The 20,610-nt window shown below is 43.4% G+C and overlaps 1 protein-coding gene across 1 annotated transcript in view; it reads right to left on the reverse strand.

Moving 5' to 3' along the window:
* Positions 1 to 4,620: 4,620 nt before the first annotated feature.
* The window catches only part of ADAMTSL3 (ADAMTS like 3), a 203,650-nt gene continuing 187,660 nt past the window's right edge, over positions 4,621 to 20,610 (reverse strand). The window contains exons 23-30 of the mRNA XM_066635419.1: positions 16,261 to 16,443; positions 14,867 to 14,986; positions 12,205 to 12,417; positions 10,244 to 10,427; positions 8,845 to 9,049; positions 7,084 to 7,193; positions 5,215 to 5,429; positions 4,621 to 4,748 (exon numbers count right to left, since the gene is read on the reverse strand). Coding sequence (XP_066491516.1) covers positions 4,621 to 4,748; positions 5,215 to 5,429; positions 7,084 to 7,193; positions 8,845 to 9,049; positions 10,244 to 10,427; positions 12,205 to 12,417; positions 14,867 to 14,986; positions 16,261 to 16,443 — 1,358 coding nt within the window. The remainder of the gene's footprint in view (positions 4,749 to 5,214; positions 5,430 to 7,083; positions 7,194 to 8,844; positions 9,050 to 10,243; positions 10,428 to 12,204; positions 12,418 to 14,866; positions 14,987 to 16,260; positions 16,444 to 20,610) is intronic.

Here is a 20,610-nt window from a genome sequence, read left to right on the forward strand (position 1 = left end):
CACATTCATTGAATCTTACACATAAAGAGTATAATCATATGTCACATGACTTGCTCTAGCTCACGCCAACAAAAGATGGTCTGGGATGGTCTGTATGATGTAAGGCTGAGGCCCCAATCCAGCTAAAATGAGATACGACTTGTCCCATTGAAAGCAATGAGACTTTTGTTCCAGTTTTTTAGCGGATTACTCATGACTAATTTTAACTGGAATGGTTGGGAAACTTGTTCCAGGTTATTTGAATCAGATGCATTTCAAAAAGTTACTCGATTTAAAATTGCATAATGGTAAAACTATATTTCAGATTTTGATTTTACTTTTGGCATGTTAAATCAAGTCTAGATTTTGGTCACTGTTAAGTCAAAGAGAGGGAGCCACTGTTCCAATGAATGCTCGTCTCGTCATGATTTTCAGTACAACTGATTGTTTTTTATCCATCTGTTATTTTGTACTCATTATTTTAGGAAAACCATTTTGTAACTGACGCGTCTTGTAATTCCACATACTGTATCCCAAATCAGTAATTCAGAGACTACAATCGAGCACTGAATGGTGTCAAAAGCCCAAAATAAATCATCCAAAACAGGACAGGAAAAAGCTTGAACTTCTGGGAATGTTTGTTCTGTATCACTCCCACATGGTGCTCTTGGTATTCTCACAGTGTAAACCAAGATTGGAGCCCAATCGTTCTCTTTTTCGTCCAATGTAAATTGAATGTGTTGGAAGTGAAAACAACAATCAATTAAAAGCATTGAAGTTATATCGTGTGTTTTGGAGTATTTTGGGGGGAGGGAAGAATGTCAGATTATGGTTCTGCTAAGTTGTCTCAGGAACAGAGCTTTCGCTAAGCCTTTTTTCAGTGTACAGAGGCCCAGTTCCATTACAGCCAGATTTAGGGGTGGCCCATGTATGAGGCTAACTCAGGCAATAGATTGCTAGGAGGTGCTCATCTCTGCTCAGCTGCTTGCCTCCACTGCACCTCCTCCTCTTCCTCCCACTCCCTGGATTGGAAAAGGAAGAGGGGAGGGAGTGCTGAGCTAGAACATTGCAGTGTAGGAGGAGCAGAGGCTGGTACATCATTAGGCAATAGGAGGGGCAGCATCTGGTATACCAGGAGGACTTGGATTGGCCCTGGCCGTGTGTGTGTTTGGTCATCCAATAGAGACATAGATGGGGAAATTGATCCCAGTATCATTTTCATGACAGCACAATGGTCTGTTTTGATCTTACAAAATGTCACTGTGCATATGACAGATTCACACATGCATCTTGCTTCTCAGTGTTACATCATATTGTTGTAAATGGGCCATTTAGCTCCAAAGTCACCGACGCCTCACATCCCCCCAAATGTAATACTAGTTGATGAAGTCCATTCACACATTCATCTGCTAGGCATCAAGCATATGCCTGCTTGGTTGGGAGCTGTGGAGGAGCTGTTTGGCTGCTGAAATGCACCAGTGAAAGAAATGAGAAACTTGAGTTGTTGCAGCTGGGTGGAAAGAAAGAGCTTTTCCATGACTCCACAGGTATGATGTTGCTTTTGAGGGACTGACACTGTCTTAAGAGTTATTGTCCATCCAGGTGATCCTCTACTGCACGTGCTCAGCTTGTACATAAGGATTTGTCACAACCAGCACAAGTCTCCACTGCACTCTTGTCACAAGGAAACTGAACCTGTAGCTACTATTGTAGTGATAGTATTGTAGCAATTGTAGCAATTTACTATTGCTTGGGGAAGTGGAAGGGTATCGTGAAACATTATCTTTGATGAGACCTGTACATGTTACTAACAAACATTTCCATAAAATAATGCTGCTGGAATCACCAAAGTAGTGTTTATTTTGCGAATATCAAAATGAAGCTTATGAATGAATAATATTAGGCATCTTTAGTTAATGTGGTAGCAGTAGAACAAGCTACAAAGGATCACCTCAAGCTATTGTAACAATCATAGCTCTGCTTCTCTAGCATTCATAACCAAAGTACTGTCCTACCAAAAGAGAAAGTGCTATAGCAGTTAATTGATTTTCAAATATTAAATATAAGGAAAATATTAATAAGTTCTAGTAATAAAAAATATATATGTTCCAACATCTTTATTACACACTGTACAAAACATATTGCACTTTTAGATCAGATAATAAATATATACAAAAGTATATTACATGTGTTTTAACTTAAAAAAAAAAAAGGTATACACAAACAAGACCCATGATTGATTAAAAAGCTAGAATGATGATCCAGCTAAAATTAATCACTTTTAACTTGGCTAAGTTCACCGAAAGAGAGTGAAGGGTGTGCTTGACTCTCAACATCAGTTTGTACATTCAGCAGAATTGGGGATAACGCTTCTCTTTGATTGTACCACTTTAAGTTTGCAGGTGAGACGACTGCTTAAAAATCACTCACACCCCCTTCACATTGAATGCTTCCTGCATGTAGAAAGCTACCATGACAAGAAACAGGGTTCAGCCTACCCCTCTTCTTGGCATGCTTCCCTCCCCCCCCCATTTGCTGGAAAGGTTCCTTTCCATACCAAGCATTCAAATCTGCACACCCCCCCCCCCCAACCTGGAGACTGAAACTGTACCACCCAGGGACACCTTTTGCCATTTTACTTTACTGACTGTAAACTGGCCCCAGCGCTTAACTTTGATTTGATCCTAACTGAGTACATCTCTTCTTTGTAGTCATCCAAGGAAGTGACCCACATTACAGGCTTTCTATACAGTAGCATTACTTCACTTGTCAGAAAGGCAAAACCAAAACCATGGCACATTAATTTTTCTCCCTAACACAGTCAAGGCAGAAACATAACCTCAGGTGTTCCTTTTCTGACATATCACCATGGGGTCCAGTTCAACAAAACATGTTTGCTGCCATTGGGCAAGAGCACAGGAGTTGTAAATGAAAAGCAAGCCTTAAAATCTCTCAGAACAGCCTCTTCTACAACCTTAACAACGTAAGATGAGCCCTGTGGGATCACACCAAAGGTTCGCTAGTCTAGTATCCTGCCTCTTATAACCAGCTAGATGGCTCTGGGAAGCCCATAAGCAGGGCATGGCAGCAACAGACCACTGTTCCTGCTGCCACTTTGCAACTGGAGATACCTCTCCTTGCCATGCACGTATCTTGTCCCCAAGCTATCTAAGCTAGTGGCTATCACCATACCTTGTGGCAAAGAATCCCATAAAGTAACTATGCAATGTGTGAAGAAGTACATTCTCTTCTCTGTCCCGAGTCTACTGCCCATCAGTTTCTCTGGGCAACCCAAAGTTCTAGTGCTATGGGAAAGAGTGAGAAACTGCTCTCTTTCCACTCTCTATACCATGCACAGTGTCAGAAGTATCTGTTTCTCTATCAAAAAAGCCCCTAAAGTTTCAGCCATTCCTTGCAGGGAAGGTGCTCTCACCTCTGCTCTTTTCTGCACCCGTCTGTTTTAAAAATACCAGAGCCACCAGAAACGGTACAAAATATTCCTAATGTAGCTGCATTTATTCATATTCATATTTCTCAAGAGCTGAAAACCATCTGGGGTTTTTTTGTTGCCAGGCTGTATGCAGATAATTTGTATGGCAGAAAAGAGCTACTTGAGGGTGTCGTTCTGAGAATTTACTAGCATGCAATAAGTCTAAATGCATAATAGTCAGGATGAATGAAAACCAATTGAAACTGATGCTTAACACATGTCTGTCTCAATGTATAACAGCTCTTTTCTGTTTTGTTTTGTTTTTTTTCTTTCCAATGACTGGAAAAACATAGACCATTTCTTCAAGGGCAATCCAGCCTGACAGACACACTTGGCCAGAGATCTGCGCTCATTTCCCATCTGACCAAGTCAAAAAGAACAGTTCTCAAACATAAAACCCAAATTCCAAGCTCCCGTGTAGAAACACTGAATCCAATTTCATATTAGACTAATAGTGCCTTAGCTTTGATCAGATTCCAGAAAGACTGAAGCTGAAGCCCAGGAACCACCCCCGAAAATGACACCTCATTGATCCGAAAACAATCCCATGCCCCAGGTCTGAAAATCATAACAGCACGTACATTGCTTTTTACTGCATGCACTTAAATGAAGGAAGGAAAATAAACTCCGGGTCCACCTGACAGCTAATCTCAATAAAACAAGGCCTGTGATAATGTCCTTTTCCTCGGCTGTTAAAGCCACTGGCAAAAAAGTTTATACTGCCATTTCTAGGCCTTTTCAGTATCGTCCTAAAGTAGATTGAACCAGGAAGGTAACAAGCAAAGCTGATTGGTTGCTACATTCCAATACTCTTCAACAGGCCACGTAAACTAAACTCTGATTGTCTATATTTGGTAGGGAGCGTTCCTCTGAAACTCGATAGCCAAAGAGTTTTCCCCACAACACTGTCAAAGTGGTACTGTTCCACAGACACAGAGCCATTACATTCACTTCTTTTACCATCCTTGAAAGTTTCCATTGTCAGAAAGGTAAGGGGGTGGTGGGAACTGGGAGGGAAAAAAAATCTCATCTGGAATATTCACATATGTTGCTTTTCACCAATCCCATGTGTTTGTTTAAATCTTTTGTCTATTGTCCGGAGCCATCTGGACCAGCACAAATTCTCTTCTTTTGATATCCTCAGAGCGGCATCAAGAACTTCCCACAGTAGAATAACTTTCTCCACATGACTGACAACACCTTTGTTTGTAGAGGTCTATCAAGCATAATTTTAGATGCTTTACAAATGTACAGTAGTGAGTGGTATCCTTGCATTCGCCTTCTGAAAAATTGAAAATGTGACAAGAATGAAAAGGGATGGTTACATCATCGCAGTTTAGCAGAAGTGGCGCTCTGATGCTAACGGCCTAGGCCAGCATCTCATCTTGGGTAATACAAGTGTAAGACCTACACCAAACAGGAACCACCTCTCTCCTTGCCCCGTGTTTCTTTCACAAAACTAGCGTAGAGTAACCTGCAGGCTGCTTGGCGACTCACTCAGAAACAACTCATATTAAATGCGAATAGGGTCAGTCCATGGCTCAATCTGAGCCCAACCTAGGCATTGGTTTGCTTTGGAGTTCTTCAGTATCAAATGGCCTACTGGACCAGGGCAATGTCAGGGCAGGTTTGGTTCAGGCCTGGCTTATCGAGTTCAGTTTACAACCAGAGTTGGACCCCACTTTCTAATGTCAATGGCCACAAGCACTCAGTGTGCTCAGAAACAGAAATAAATGTTTACATACTGTCACAGGAAGTGACATTGCAGTGTTGCCAAGTGACTGGTCTCTTCCTCCAGGCACAGAACTGATCTGCGACGGGCCTCTGGTTTCTCCTGTGTACGCAGTCAACTTGTCGAGACTGGAATCCACTCCCACATTCTACGGTGCAAGGTCTCCAGGGACCTGTCCGCCAGTACACGTCACATTTCTCTGAAGAACAGTTTCTTCTCATGGACGGTCTGCAGGAAAAAAAATAAATCAAAACCCAATTGTGGAATTTTAATCCAATGGTGGATGTTATATATGGGAAGTGAGCAGAAGGTAGATTGGAAGCTAAGGGTAGATCACTGGACAATTTTCAGAACACGTATCCTAGGTCAAGCGTTCAAGAGGACTTGAGGCTTTTAGAGACCATCACTGCAGAATTGATAGATTGCCTGAGCTAAGCCAGTTCCATTTTAACATGGGCTTTTCTAGGAGGGTGAGAAGTCTCTACGCCAGTGTTTCTCAAACTGGGGGTCAGGACCCACTAGGTGGGATGGGAGTCAATTTCAAGTGGGTCCCCATTCATTTCAATATTTTATTTTTAATATATTAGACTTGATGCTACCTTGGTATGTGACTGCATTTGGGGAAATGTTACAGATCTGTACTTTTAATAAGCTACTTTTTAAAAATGATAATAAATGGGACTTAATCCTGGGTAGGATTTCAGCCTAGGATTGTTAAAAATTTTCCTGCTTGGTGATGTCACTTCTGGTCATGACATCACTTTCAGTGGGTCCTGATAGATTCTCATTCTAAAAAGTGGGTCCTGGTGCTAAATGTGTGAGAACCACTGCTCTATGCATCACAAAACTCCTGATCTGTAGTAACTCAGATGTACTTGTACAATATGCGTGATTGCCAGATAACTGGCTGCACCCCTTCAAGCCACTGTTTTGTTCCATCAGAGTTCTAGTAAAAACAAAATACATCCTGCAAGCCTCCAGGTTGCTCACACCTGATCTAGAGGGAGCCTGCTGATACACTTCTGCATATAGGGGATGCAGAGGAGGTATATATATTCCTTGATCTGCTGGCATTATCCTCTGCTGGCTTCACTCTCTTGACTTAGGAGCATAAGAACATAAGAACAGCCCCACTGGATCAGGCCATAGGCCCATCTAGTCCAGCTTCCTGTATCTCACAGCGGCCCACCAAATGCCCCAGGGAGCACACCAGATAACAAGAGACCTGCAAGGCTTCCTGGGAATTGTAGTTAAGAACATAAGAACAGCCCCACTGGATCAGGCCATGGCCCATCTAGTCCAGCTTCCTGTATCTCACAGCGGCCCACCAAATGCCCCAGGGAGCACACCAGATAACAAGAGACCTCATCCTAGTGCCCTCCCTTGCATCTGGCATTCTGACATAGCCCATTTCTAAAATCAGGAGGTTGCGCGTACACATCATGGCTTGTAACCCGTAATGACTTTTTCCTCCAGAAACTTGTCCAATCCCCTTTTAAAGGCATCCAGGCCAGATGCCGTCACCACATCCTGTGGCAAGGAGTTCCACAGACCGACCACACGCTGAGTAAAGAAATATTTTCTTTTGTCTGTCCTAACTCTCCCAACACTCAATTTTAGTGGAATGTCCCCTGGTTCTGGTGTTATGTGAGAGTGTAAAGAGCATCTCTCTATCCACTTTATTCTTCACATGCATAATTTTGTAAGCTATGGTAAGCAGCCATGCCTGAGTTTAACTAGACACAACCCTGGTACATAGCTAGTACCAACCCACAACTCCCCTGACTCTCCTTAGAAATATTTCAGTAAAAGAAATGCACAATATGGTGTGCTCTAGCAAGCAGGCAAAAATATTAAAAGTCCAGCTTGATGGCAACGGTACCTTTTCCTGTCATCACAATGCGAGTTTGATACTGCTGATCCATTCCGATGCTGACACTGGACATGACGGTGCTGTAAGCCTATTGCACGCCCCAAGCAGCGGCCGGTGCACTAGAGAGGGAGGTGATAAACAGCACCCATTAGAATAGCAGAGAGCTCTGCCTCTCACTACAAGATGCAAATCAAATATTACATGTTACATTAAACCCCTTCATTAGGAAGTAGGAATCTTCCTTTTTTAAGAAGCAACCAGGAAAGATGCCCTGCCTATCTACGCTCTCCCTGGGTTCTGTTTCTTGATGCTACAGTTCCTTGCATCTGGCTAACAGAAAGACAACAGATATGCTCAGGCCTACATAGGTAGAGACATAGTCTACATAGGGCACAATCCTAACCCCTTATGTCAGGGCTTTCCAGGGCTTTCCAGCGCTGACATAAGGGCAATGCAGATCCGAGGTAAGGGAGCAAACATTCCCTTACTTTGAGGAGGCCTCCATGAGTGACACCCAAATGCAGGATGCAGCGCATGTCCCATTGGCACCGCTATGCCAGCGCTGGAAAGCACTGACATAAGGGGTTAGGATTGCACCCATAGTCTACATAGGTAGACTTTTTTTTCCTTTTGTAGATTTCATTTCTTCCAAAGGAGGAAAAGTTCAGAAAGTGAAGTTACGTGTTTTTATTCCAAGGGTGTATTTTTATAAATTATAATTATAATCACTTTAGAAGTGTATTAGGTAGGTTATATAGGTGGTATAAGTCAGCAGATGCAACCACAGTCATTACTGCCCCTTCCCCCGTCCAGTCTATTATTTATTCTTTTTTTTTTTTAGATTTCCCAATTTATTAATTGTTTTTGCAGAGATTTGAGTTTTATTTTTTAAACAAAAATGAGAAGTGTAGAAAGAGGTGTTATGTGTTTCCATTTCATTATCTCCGAAAAATCACACCACCATCCTTAGGGAAATGTGCCATCATTTGATCAATAAAATCACTTCTTGACCTTTTGTTAATTATTATTATTATTATTATATATATATATATATATATATATATATATATATATATATATATATATATATATATATATATATATATATATAATTTTGCACCACATGTGACAGCAGGCCCGTGATGGTCATGCACTCTTCTATTTTTATAAGAACCAAACTACAAATCACATTAAATTCCATTCATTGAGACTCAGGTTGAGAAGCAGAGCCTCTGGGAGCCTCTATGGCTCCCACTCTCAGTCAGGACACAACAGAAAACACAACTCAGGAGACCAGATTTCTCTCGTCTGCGAAATCATAAAAATTAGAGCTCCGTCCTAACTTAATCCATCTCTTTCTACATATGTAAGTTAGCAGTGCAGGAATATATCTGCTTCTTTTCTGTGCTGGATTAGTTCTTTCCCAGGCATACACTCTAAACATGCTTATATCACTTTCAGGTGTGGGGAAGCCAGTGTGACATTGCAGGTAGAGTACTGAACTTAGTTTGAATCCTTGCATGAACTTGACTGGGCTACCATAAGCCAGACACTCCCTCTGCCCTAACCCATCTCACAGGGATGCTGCAATGCTAGTACTCTATCTCTGAGGTTTTGGAGGAAGTAAGAACCATGAATGGAGATGAAGCACTGCTGCATGGCCCATCTTCATTCTGGTTCAGAAGATCTGTGCAGAAAGCCAGACAGGAGATCGTGGGGGCAGCAATGGTGCAAGCCACAAGACTGGCCCCTAGATTGACAGATAGTTACCTGACCCCATGGGTGAATGATCCACTCTGTGCACCAGTGTCCCACACAACGTTTCTGTTCCAAAGGACGTTCTTTGTGTGCACAAGCGTCTGAAGGCATAGTGACGGCAGTACCATTGGCTTTGACTTGCTTGCACACACTTTGCCGCTGGCTGAATCCCTTGCCACACGAAGCGGAGCACTCAGACCAGGCATTTGTAGCCCATCTAGACAGGGAACATGTAAAAAGCAAAGCATGGACGTGACAGGTTCATGCCATCTCCAACTGCAGGTGAAACGCACTTCCACCAGTGGCGTCCCTTAGGGGTGCGGGCTGCACTGGGTGATGTGCACGGGCGTTTGTGTGACATCACCACTGGACACATTTTCCAATAATACCATCATGTTATAAATCATTCAATGTGTAATTTCATGCAGAATGCAATGAAACACACCGAGTTGAAATACTTCTATCAAAAGTTATAGCCAAAAAACTAGCAGATGTGGGGTGATACTGCACTATCTATTAGTGATAGTGATAGTGATAGATGTCTACTGTCCGAGGCGATACTCCATCCACTGCATGGGAGGAGGTCCATCCTGAGGGTAATATGCTGGCTTCTCACAACGGTGATGCAAGCCCTAGTGATGCCACTGGATAGTGCTCCTCATGGCAGTCGCAATTTTCCCCAGAAGACCCATAGATTACATCAGGGGTCTCCAAACCCCGGCCCGGGGGCCAGATGCAGCCTGCAGTAAGCCTCTATACGGCCCGCGGTCAGCCTCTTGTCCCCTGAAAGCCTCTGGCCCACTTGGCTGAACACGATTGGAGCTGTGCTTTGATTATATCTGGAGGGTGTTCTAAGGGCCAGAGAGGTTGAATGAATGAACCAATTCATTCATTTATTCACTCATCTAAGTTCCATCTCTAATTTATTTATATAAATTTTATATTTAATTTTTTTTCTGGCCCTCTACACTGTGCCAGATATTTGATGCGGCCCTCTGGCCAAAAAGTATGGAGACCCCTGGATTACATTATGATGAAGTATCAGGCTTATGGGGACTTCTGGGGGAAAAAATACCTACTGTGGAAAGGGCATTGCAGCCACAAAACAGGCAGCAGTGGCTTAGTAGCTGCTGGGAGGTCCCGATTTCCATCAGGACTATGGCAGGGCAGAGGTTTCAAGCCCCCTCCCAGTGTGCCATGATCCTGATTCTGCTGCTATTTATAGAATAAAATAAGCCAAACGCAATCACACTTAAAGTACATCTAGCCTGGCTCTAATCATTCTTCATGCAACAGATACCATCATTGCAGAGCAACAGGAAATGAACATAACTTGAAGCGCTTCATGACACATTTTAAAAGCAACATACAAATATAAACACTGGAAGAATGTATGGCTGAAAGGGTGTACCTGGCAGGGCAATCACGGATGTTGCAGGGGCGGGACTGTAAAACTGGCTTCTGACTCTCCGTACATAATGACTTGTTCACTTTTTGCTCTTTTACGTTCACACACTGCAGCCTCCGGATCTGCGTTCCCAAGTTCCCACAAGTGTCAGAACAAGGATTCCAGTCTCCAAGCTCCCATGTATATTCTGTCCAAACAAAAAACAGTGACTGATAACTAAGAGTGAGGGGCAGTCCCAATACATCTACAGCATGAGGATAGTAGAAGTATCCCCCACCCCAAATACACCTGCAGTTTGAGGATACCAGGAGCCACCTTGTGGGGGGTGGGTGGGTCCATCAACGCCAGCATGCTCTGCTCTGACCATCAGTGGCTTTCCAAGGCCTCCGACGAGGTCCTCAAGTTCTTTCTCAGACCTGCTATCCAAGATCCTCCTTTGAAAAGAACTGCCTGGACTGGTCTCCACACAAAGCCCAGTAACTAGTGGTACCATTTTGACTCTCAATTGCCACTCCCTGAGCCAAGAGTTGGGTTTGGTTAAAGAACATCTGTGGGAGGGGAACTTGGCAGCAGGTGGGGTAGGAAGCAGGTCTGCCATCCCTATCCCCCTACCCCAGATTTTTGCATTTAGTGCTACTGTGAGGCAGGGTGTATCCTGTACTCACCTCATCATGACTCCACTGGCATCTTCATGATACTCAATAGAAATCTTAAGTATTCCAATTCCAAGGCAAGATGAAAAAAAAAATGCTCCTCCCTCCCCCCCCACCTCTCCCACCAATGAACTCTCGGTACAAGAGAGTGATAATCTCTGGCAATAAGGGCCTTTTTCTTCGGGTTACAATTCAAACCGATTCCACTCTGCCCCTTTCAGGCATAATTTAAAGGATGAAGCATGATACAACGCTGACAGATTTTTATGCGATCACAGGAGTCACACGTTTTCTTTGGGGGGGGGGGCTTGGGGCTGGTCCTGTAATATCCAAGAATAATTGATCGCTCCCAGCTGTGTCCACAGTCTCTTTCCCCGCAGCACATAATGAATTCTTTAACTTATTGGTTTTCAGCGTTTCCTTATTACTTCTGGCTTTCTTAAAATAATACAACAGGGCCCTTTTCAAAGCAGAAATGGTTAAAATTTACGGAGTGCAAGTGCGCTTGAGTGGCTGGGTTATTTATTTTACCGTGAAGACACTGCACGGTGGTGCTTTCCAAAACACCCACCATGCAAAAACTGCCCCCTTTAGCCATGTTTTAAACATTTAAGGTACTTAAACAATGAGCCACCTCCACACAAACACACACACACTCTCAAGTTGGCTAATGCCCATGATTTGGAAAAGGGAAGGGGGCAACATACTGATGCTTCCCTGCTAATAAAAATCAAGGAGTAGTAATCCACTGCTTGACATACTTGCAGGAGTACCAGCTCAATATGCCCGCCACCAGCTGCAAGCTGACAGGAGTCTCAAGCGAGGCAGCAGCAGAATCCTGGTGCCCTACATTTTCTGCCACAGAGGAAGGAGCTGCTGGTCTGCTCTCAGCAGCACATCAGTGCCACCACCACTGATGGTCAGAGGGTGACACTGCAAATACTAGCATAGCAGAGGTCAAGTGGCACACAGGTCCATAGGATTCCACCTGCCATGTGAAGCTGGTTTCTTAGTCTAAGCAGAATTCGCTTCTCTTCTTCGACTGTCTACCTGCAGAGCACCAGCTCTTGCACCTGTGGCCAATAAAAATTACCTCCAGGTGACTGTCCTCCACTGTAGCCATAGCAAACCTGTAGTTGCCCTAGTGCTGCACTGATTTAACACAAGGCTGTTCATTGGGGGGTATGGGGGATCAGGAGAGGACTAGACATGCCGTTCTTGGAAGCCCTGATATAGCTGCAAAAAGAGAAAAGTCTCAAAACACAGAAGATACACAAACATAAGAATGTTGCAATGGAATGTTCAACAAACCTTCCTTCTTGACATTTACCCAGACAGACAACGCCTTTACACTTGCTGAAGCCCGACAGCTGTATTGCCCAGCAAGCTGACCGGATATGACGTTCACCTCTAGGATACGTCCCCCAACCAGGAGCCTGTGATCAAAATCTTCAATTTCTTCAATGGGCTGATGTTTGAAGAACCAGCGAATAGGGTTCCTGGTACTAGGATGTACAGGGCAACCTGTAAAGAAAGGACACTTTTGCCTTTTCCCTAAAACATTGGGATTTTTTTCTTAAGTCTACAGGAGTTAATATATATATTTCTTTTCTCCACCACATTGGGAAAACACAGGGAGCACCACACCAGCCATTGTGTTTCAAAGCACATGTGTTTATCTACATATGAAGCTGCTTCTACAGAGTGAGGTTATTGATCTGTCTAGCTCAGAATTTGCTGTATTGAATGACTGGCAGAGATTATTCAAGGTGTCAGAGAAGAGTTCTTTCCAGACTTACCCAGAATCTTGTGTGCTCTACCACTAAACCACAACTCTTCCAGTGGGCCACCTCCTATTCCCCTAGAGGAGTGGTTCTCAAACTTTTTAGAACTGGGACCAACATTTATAAATGGCAATCTGTTGGAACTCACTTGAAGTGATGTCATTAACCTGGAAGGGATGCCATGGCTGGAAGTGACATCAACAATTTAGGCTTCAAACCGAAGGAGGTCCCATTACACAGTACACTTATGTTGATATTTTGCATAGCTCAGAATTCAAACATTCCAGCTCAGAAGTCAAAGCAGAACATAGACTTGGATCTAAGGATCAGGTGAGTCCATACCTGTACATCAACAAATATTCTCCCCCCCCCCCCAACACCTTCCCACAACTATCAGGAACATTCATGGAACCCTAATCGGGGTCGCAACTCCCGATTTGGGAGCCACTGCCCTAAAAGAACATTTAAGCAAACTGCTCGTACACTTTGCTTTCTGCTCCTCTTTACTTGCTTATATCTTTTAGGCATGCATGCAATTGTCATTTCTTTAAAGAGGGGTAACTGTATTCATGTAACTACAATGCTTACGATGACATATAAAAATGAATTTTTCACAATTCAACCTTCAGTGTATCTTCTGCGGTCTTGCTGAAACCTCTCCCACCATTGAAACAAAAATTAGAAATAGATGTTGTTATGGATTGGCAAAGAGCGAAGAACTGAGTAAACTGAAGTGAATCAATTATATACTTCAGAAGAGAGCCTTCAAGGGAAACCAGTAGAGTACTGAAACCTAATCTGGTCTCTGATTTCCAACTGTGCTTTTTTCAGACTTCACGAAACTATATCCTCCTCCTAATTTTACTAGACTGCTTGTGCAACCCCCACACTCTAGGAAGCTCATGGTGTGCACTGTTCTGGATGCTGCATGCCCTTCTCTGAGTGACACCGCAACTCCAGCCGGAGGTAACGTAGCCTGTAAAAACGAGGGCTTTGCATTCCCACTCTTGACAATGTGGTCACAACCACTTGGAAAACTTAGCTTAAAAGGTCTGCTTCCATTAAAGCCTATAGCCTGTTTGGCCCTGATCCACCTAACAGCTTTTAAGTCTCATTGAAATCAATAAGACACATTAGTCATGAGTAACTGAAACCCAGTTGATTTTATGGGACTTGAGTGTGACTAACTCTAGTTTGGAGCAGGGCCTTTCGTGTGTCTGCCCTTGTTTTCTAGAAGCGAGGTCTATTGTTCATAGCCGTATAGATTTCTCTCACAATTGGAAATATTATCCGTGCAAATCTAACAGTTACACCAAATGCTTATTCTGCTGCCTCTCCTGTTTCTCTTCGTACATTATCTCAGGAACATATCGTATCTATACAGGTACCAGGGAAGAAAGCAACTGGATCTGTACTGGATGCAGCTCCCCCAGCTTCTCAAGGCAGTAGATGGGTAGGCAAAACAGGTAGGTACATAAATGAGATATTTCATGTCACTAGAACAGATTGTGTTAGACATCAGAGGACATTTCAAGCAACTGTCTTTAAGGGTGAAACAAGCACATAAAGATTCATTTTGGATTTGGGACTGCTTCTTTGTGTGTGTGTGTGTGTGTGTGTGTGTGTGTGTGTGTGAGTGAGTGAGTGAGTGAGTGAGTGAGTGAGTGAGTGAGTGAGTGAGTGAGTGAGTGAGTGAGACAAGCAGCACATATAGGGGGGAGGATGACAAACTAGGGGGGAGGATGACAAACACTTGTTCCCTTAACTCGGGGCTGCATTGTGGCTGCACCGGTGCTGGAAATTTGGATAGGATTGGGCCCTGAGTTAGTTAAAAACAAAACCAGAACTTCTACAAGCTAAGAACTCATCTAGTTTGAAGTTAAGGAAAATTCATACTGCTTACATGTTTTCACCACTCTGTTAAAAATATTTTTATACCTTTTGGTATTTCCCTAACAAAAAACAAAAAAAAGCTGTGGAGGTAGAATTGCGGCACACAAAGAAATTTTCCCTCCCCCCCCCCAATGCTGCAGTCTGATTACAATTCCCCCTAAGTTGTGTCAATGGTGAGCTTCAGAACAGGGACTTCTCCAGGATCTATTTAGCCCCCACTCTAGGAAAAGCACTATTTGCCCTCTCCAAATGGGAGGGCCTGTTCCAATCCTCAGAAGTGCATTTGGGAGACATACCTATCCGCAACAAATCCCCGGGCACCAGGCTAACATTGGTACCAAATCCAGACGCCATGAGAACACGCTTTCTCCTACTGTTGCTGGCTGATCCATTGTTAGGTTCCGGAAATCTTCGTTCTGGGAAGACAAATGTACTTGGGTCTTAGTGTTTTACAGAAATAAGCACAATGGGATGTGTTAATTAAACATTTACATTTTGTTAAAAACACCGAGAACCTGGCATAATGGAACATTTCAGGCTATCGCGTCCACGTTAAATCTAGAAGCGAGCAGTTTTTGTGAGGTTCAATTTTCAAAGCGAAATGTGCATATTTGATGACAAAGATGTTGTTGCCTTTATGGGTAAGTTGCTAAACTGCATAGTTCAGTATCCACTATTATACAGAATGTTTCATCCCAATTTTCCAGCTCTGTGTGTGTGTGTGTGTGTGTGCGCGCGCACGCGTGTGCGCACAGACAGGTAAGATTTTGAAAGTTTTAAATTCTGCGCCCTTCACCCCCCAGAGAGACAAACTTCCAGAGCTTGATTTCAGAACGAGGGCTTGAAGAAACTTGCTTTGCTAGTCCTCTTCACTAGTCTTACCACTTGGAAACACCCCCTTTTCTTAGCCCAGTGCAGTGAGGGGCTCCCTTATCCCTCCTCCCACCACTCTGGATGCAGTACTCCATGATTAAAGTGTCCTGGACAAGATTTTTTTTTAATTTTCCCTTCTCTGCAAGCAGAAAGAAAGAAAGGCACAACAAATACTGATGGGAGTTGTAGTCTTTTTGGAAGCTACTTTAAATGCAGTTGCTTTCACAAAGACTACTATCCTGTGAATTTATTCAGGATTTAAGGAAAGGAGAGAAGGGCAGCCCTCGGTATGGCTGAGTAGCTGGCAGGAGGCAGTGTCCACCTCCTCTGATTTTGGAGAAGGTGAGTGCCGCTTCTAGGTCCGAACAAGCCTTTCCTACCACTGCTAAGTAGTTCAAATGGCTTCATCAGAATTTTTTTGGCACCACTGGAAGCAGCACCCATAAGAACATAAGAAGAGCCTCACTGGATCAGGTCAAAGGTCCATCAAAGGTCCAACATGTTCTTATGTTCATCCAGTCCAGCTTCCTGTATCTCACAGTGGCCCACCAGATGCCTCAGGGAGCACCCAAGACAACAAGAGACCTGCATACTGGTGCCCTCCTTGCATCTGGTTATGGCTGGAAGCCAAAACCCTGCGAGTCAGTAGCTGGTGGAATTAGGCCTGTTTCTCTATCAGCAGCTCCCAGTCCTGCATGGCAAGGGAAAAGGGCTCATGTGGAAGCAGCCAGTTTTTACTGTTTCACAAAATTATTGAACATTGGAACAATTGTGCAAAACAAATGTGCTCTTTTCAGAATAGTATCTTCATAGTTACCAGCCAACTGAAGATTAGTAGCAGCTACGGCTTTTCCAAGAGTATTGGTGGCTATGCAAGTATACGTTCCAGCATTTTCATATGAAAAATTCCTCAGGACTAGGGAACCATTCTGAACCATGAAAGAGAAGTCTTTGGAGGAGCTTTTGTTCTTAAACCAAGAGATATCTGGCTGTGGAAGCCCTGCACAAAAAAAAAAAAAAATCAAACACAACATTTACTCAGACTTGACTGTTCCAAGGTCCATCACTCTAAAGGACAGATTTCAATATAAAATTGGGGAAAGGTCAAAGTAGTTATCACTTATAATTAGGATTGTCAACCAATTAGAGAATTTGTCAGCCCCTTTGAGATAACTTATATTTTATTAAACTCAGCCAAGCTACCATTCATTGTTGAAAGGAAAACCTGTCTTTAATTATATTTTCTTTATCCTTCCATATTTCTCAGAGGAGACCTTTCCAAAACGCGCTAAATAAAGAGTTGACTACAATGCTGCTGGGGGCCAGACTCAACATGATGTTAATCATGACGTTTGGTGTGTGTGTGAGGATTTAACATAAATAGTAGTTGCAAGTCCCCTGGTCTGGTTCAGGACCACAGAATGGAAGCAATGGGCTTTAACTGTTGCAATACCAGAGCGGAAAGCAGGGGGAACCCCAAAGTGCTGGGAAAAAGTTATTTATGACTAAGAAAGTTCCAGTGGAAACCAATCTTAAATGTCTGGTTGCATTTCAAAGAACCCGTTTTTCAGAAGGAAGATTAAAAATAGTTTAACTCTTGCCAATTGCCAGTGTGCCCATATAGATCAACAACACACACATAGCTACTTGCCTTGGAGGGAAGCTGTCTTTAATGCGGTGGGGTCAAATGATTAGAGGTCCCTCCACCATGAGCTCCAGATCAACCCCCCCTTCTGCTATTTACACTGAAACCAAAACACAGAGACAAAGGGCACAATCCTAACCAGGTCTACTCAGAAGTAAGTCCTATTTTGTTCAATGGGGCTTGCTCTCAGGAAAGTGTGGTTAGGATTGCAGCCAAAGCCAAGCAATTCTAGCTTGGTCTTGAGGTGGCACACAAAATGGAACTGAGGAAGAAAACATGTTCCTGCCTAGAAGGCATGCATACAGCACAGGGTCTCCTTATGGGAGGGTAGGGGCTAGAATGCTCTCCTCAGTACTAGAAGTTCCTAGATTCCTGCATTGGTCCAAGCTCAGACCCCATATAGGCTAAGAACCAACCAAAAGAAAATATTGTTTTGTGACTTCTCTTGGATGACAGAAGTTCAGCCTAGGGGAGTCCTACGTCAGCCATTTTCAACCACTGTGCATTGGCACACTAGTGTGCTGCAAGTGGTCCACAGGTATGCCACAAGAATTTGGGGGAAGGTCATTTATTAGTTGGACCAACAGGGGATGTGAGCCCCCCACTGGCAGCATGGTGTGCCTTGTTAATTGTCAAAAACCTGACGGCGTGCCTTAAAAATTTTAGTGCCTTGTGCCATGAGATGAAAAAGGTTGAAAAACGCTGTCTACGTGGCTGAGCTCCTTGCAAGGAAAGAGAACTGGAGGCATACAACATTTTGGGATATCCACTTATTTATAAATGTCATCAGGGAACTGTCGAGGCTCTTCTCAATAATCTGAATGCAATGGCAACATGATTTATCCCAAGGCAGCAAATGCTTGGTGCTCCTTGGTTGGCAACCTTCAGTCTCGAAAGACTATGGTATAAGCCTACAGCACCCGGTATTCCCAGGCGGTCTCCCATCCAAGTACTAACCAGGCCTGACCCTGCTTAGCTTCTGACATCAGACGAAACTGGGCATGTGCAGGTGCTCCTTAGCCAGGTGCATAAATCAAACTGGTGTGTCCTTTGTTGGTTACATGGCCAAATGTTTCCTTCAATGCCTATTCACTCTGAGAGGAAAGAAGAATTCCTAGTGGCCACTAGCCATCAATACAAGCATCTTCTGGTCATTAGTGCCTGTAAATGAAACTGCTGTTGCTATTATGTGAACAAATGCCTAGACATGCCTCTCCCTTGGCCCAGGACACAACAGCATTCCAGCTGCATTCTCTTGCACACACTTGGTAGCAACTATCTGTTCTGAGGCACTCAAAGAGCTGTGCAAGACTCCGTTACTACTCTGTTGCTACTCTGATGCCTTCACTTTCCAAGAGATTCGGAAAATAGAAGCCAGGCTTAGAAAGTCAGGCAGAGCTATAATTTGGCGCTCTTTCTCACAGATCATTTCGCAAAATTGCTTTACAGGCAATTTCTTCACGATGTGGAATGGTCCTTGAGAGAGAGGAACTTCAGCATTTCAGTCAGAAGCTTAGCACTTTTCCATCCACACCTCTGCTTTTCTTCTCAGAATAATGCACACCAGACTTAAATTTTTTTGGACCCTAGCTATTTTATGAAAAATAAAAACATCCATCAAAAAGATCATCAGAAAGAATTGGCATTAACAGAGTTACCACAGATCTGAAGTTGAATGGTTACTGTCTTTGAGTTTCAAGGTCTGTTTTCTATTAATTTTAAAACAAGTCAATGGCATAATTCTCCAATAAATGGGGCTAAGAAGCACCTTCTAAGCAGGGGGAGGTGGGTAACTATGCATCCCATTGTAGCATCTTTTCCAGGGGCTTGTTTGCTGGTGTCTCTTTTAAGACAGCACAGCCCATTTGGGACAGGGAACTATCTCCTTATTCCTTGTGCTATGAAAACCACTTTGTACAGAATTTTGTTGTTGTTGTTGTTGAAAAGAAATTTGTAAAGATTCTCAATAATAACTGCTAGCAACATTAGAGGGGGCATTATTGTAAACATTACAATACAACCTAACCCCACAGAGAGTAAACCTTGTGAAATTAGAAAGGGACTTCATCTCAAGCCAAATCCCTTTTTGTGGTTGCAACCCAAACACTTTTGGCCAGAGTTTTGGCACCCTCTCATCACTTTCTCAGCCAGAGTTCAAATTCTTTATGCACACTGTATTTTTCCAAAACTACTCAGGAAGCCCTATTCCACAGCACAGAGAGATTAACAATGCAAGGCAGTTTTAACTAGGCTGAATTGCTGCCTGAAAATTAAAAGTAGCCGGAATCAACAGCAACACAAACAAGACCATTAGTAAGGATTATGATAAAGGCTGCAACCCTTAGCCAGATCACATGTATTCAAGTCCAATGACTTCAGTACAACTGGATGCATCTTGATTGGAGATGGACAACAATTTTAAAAGAGTTGGAGGAAGAGGTTTGAGAGAGGCTTTGGTTCCTAAATAAGGTATGGGAGCATTTACAGCTGTTTCCAGATAAAGAGAACCAATGGGTTGCCTGGGTGGATGGAACTACAGTAAAACTTATGCTAGAATGGCCTTCCCCTGAGTCAAGAAGGCCTCAGTCAGGGAATTAGCAGAGATGTAAAACCGTCAACCCTCACTAAGCCCAACTGGTTTCTGTTTACTGCTCTCTTAATACCAAGAGCTCTCAGATCATACAACAGGTCAAGGCAATGTTTGTTCCCTTACCTTGAAGTTGCATTGCCCTTATGTCAGGGCTGGAAAGTTGGTTAGGATTGCAGCCTGAATCAGGTGCCCTGGCCAACTTGGCCCAAGAAGCCAATTATTTCTGGTTTGCAAGTTGCAGCTCGGAGCAGCCTTTTCTTCTCTGCTCAGAGCTGCAGCTTGCAAATTGGAATTAGGATGATGTGATGACATCACTCCCAAATACTTCTGCATCTGTGCACTCAGGGTCTGTGTGTGTAAGACACCATGTATCACTGCCCTGAGCAGAAGAAGAGGTAGGAACAGTGCTATGCTTTAATACTGCCTTCAGCTGCTGGAATTCCTCTCCACATTCCTTTTAATGTGAATGCGGTGAAGCAGGTGTGCATGCGGGATGGGACATTTTCCATCATGGTGCTGAAAATACTGAATGGACATGCCTGGAAATGTTGAATCTGGGCTCTTCTGCATGCCCTGAACCTGGTTCAACCCCCAACCTCTACAGATAAGGCAGAGAAGATATCTGTCTGAAACCCTGTAGAGCTGCTCCCAGTTTATGTGGACAATACTGGACTGGATGGACCAAGGACCTGACACAGAAAGCAGCTTCCTACCTGCTCATGGCCCCGTGCCTGCTCACTTTTATACAGGAAGTGACATCTGTGTTGGGCCAGTGAGCTTTTTAAATATACTACCTCTTGAATATTGTTTTAATCTGGTATTTGTAAAGTAATTTTAGTTTTTGAAATCCTGTATTGTCGTTGTGAAGCCCTTGTTCTGTTCTTGTTCTGTACTTTGTACAGAGAGATGGGTTGCACAACAACAATAAACCA

Source organism: Tiliqua scincoides, chromosome 8, assembly GCF_035046505.1.
Source record: "Tiliqua scincoides isolate rTilSci1 chromosome 8, rTilSci1.hap2, whole genome shotgun sequence".
In the NCBI taxonomy this organism is placed as follows: domain Eukaryota; kingdom Metazoa; phylum Chordata; class Lepidosauria; order Squamata; family Scincidae; genus Tiliqua; species Tiliqua scincoides.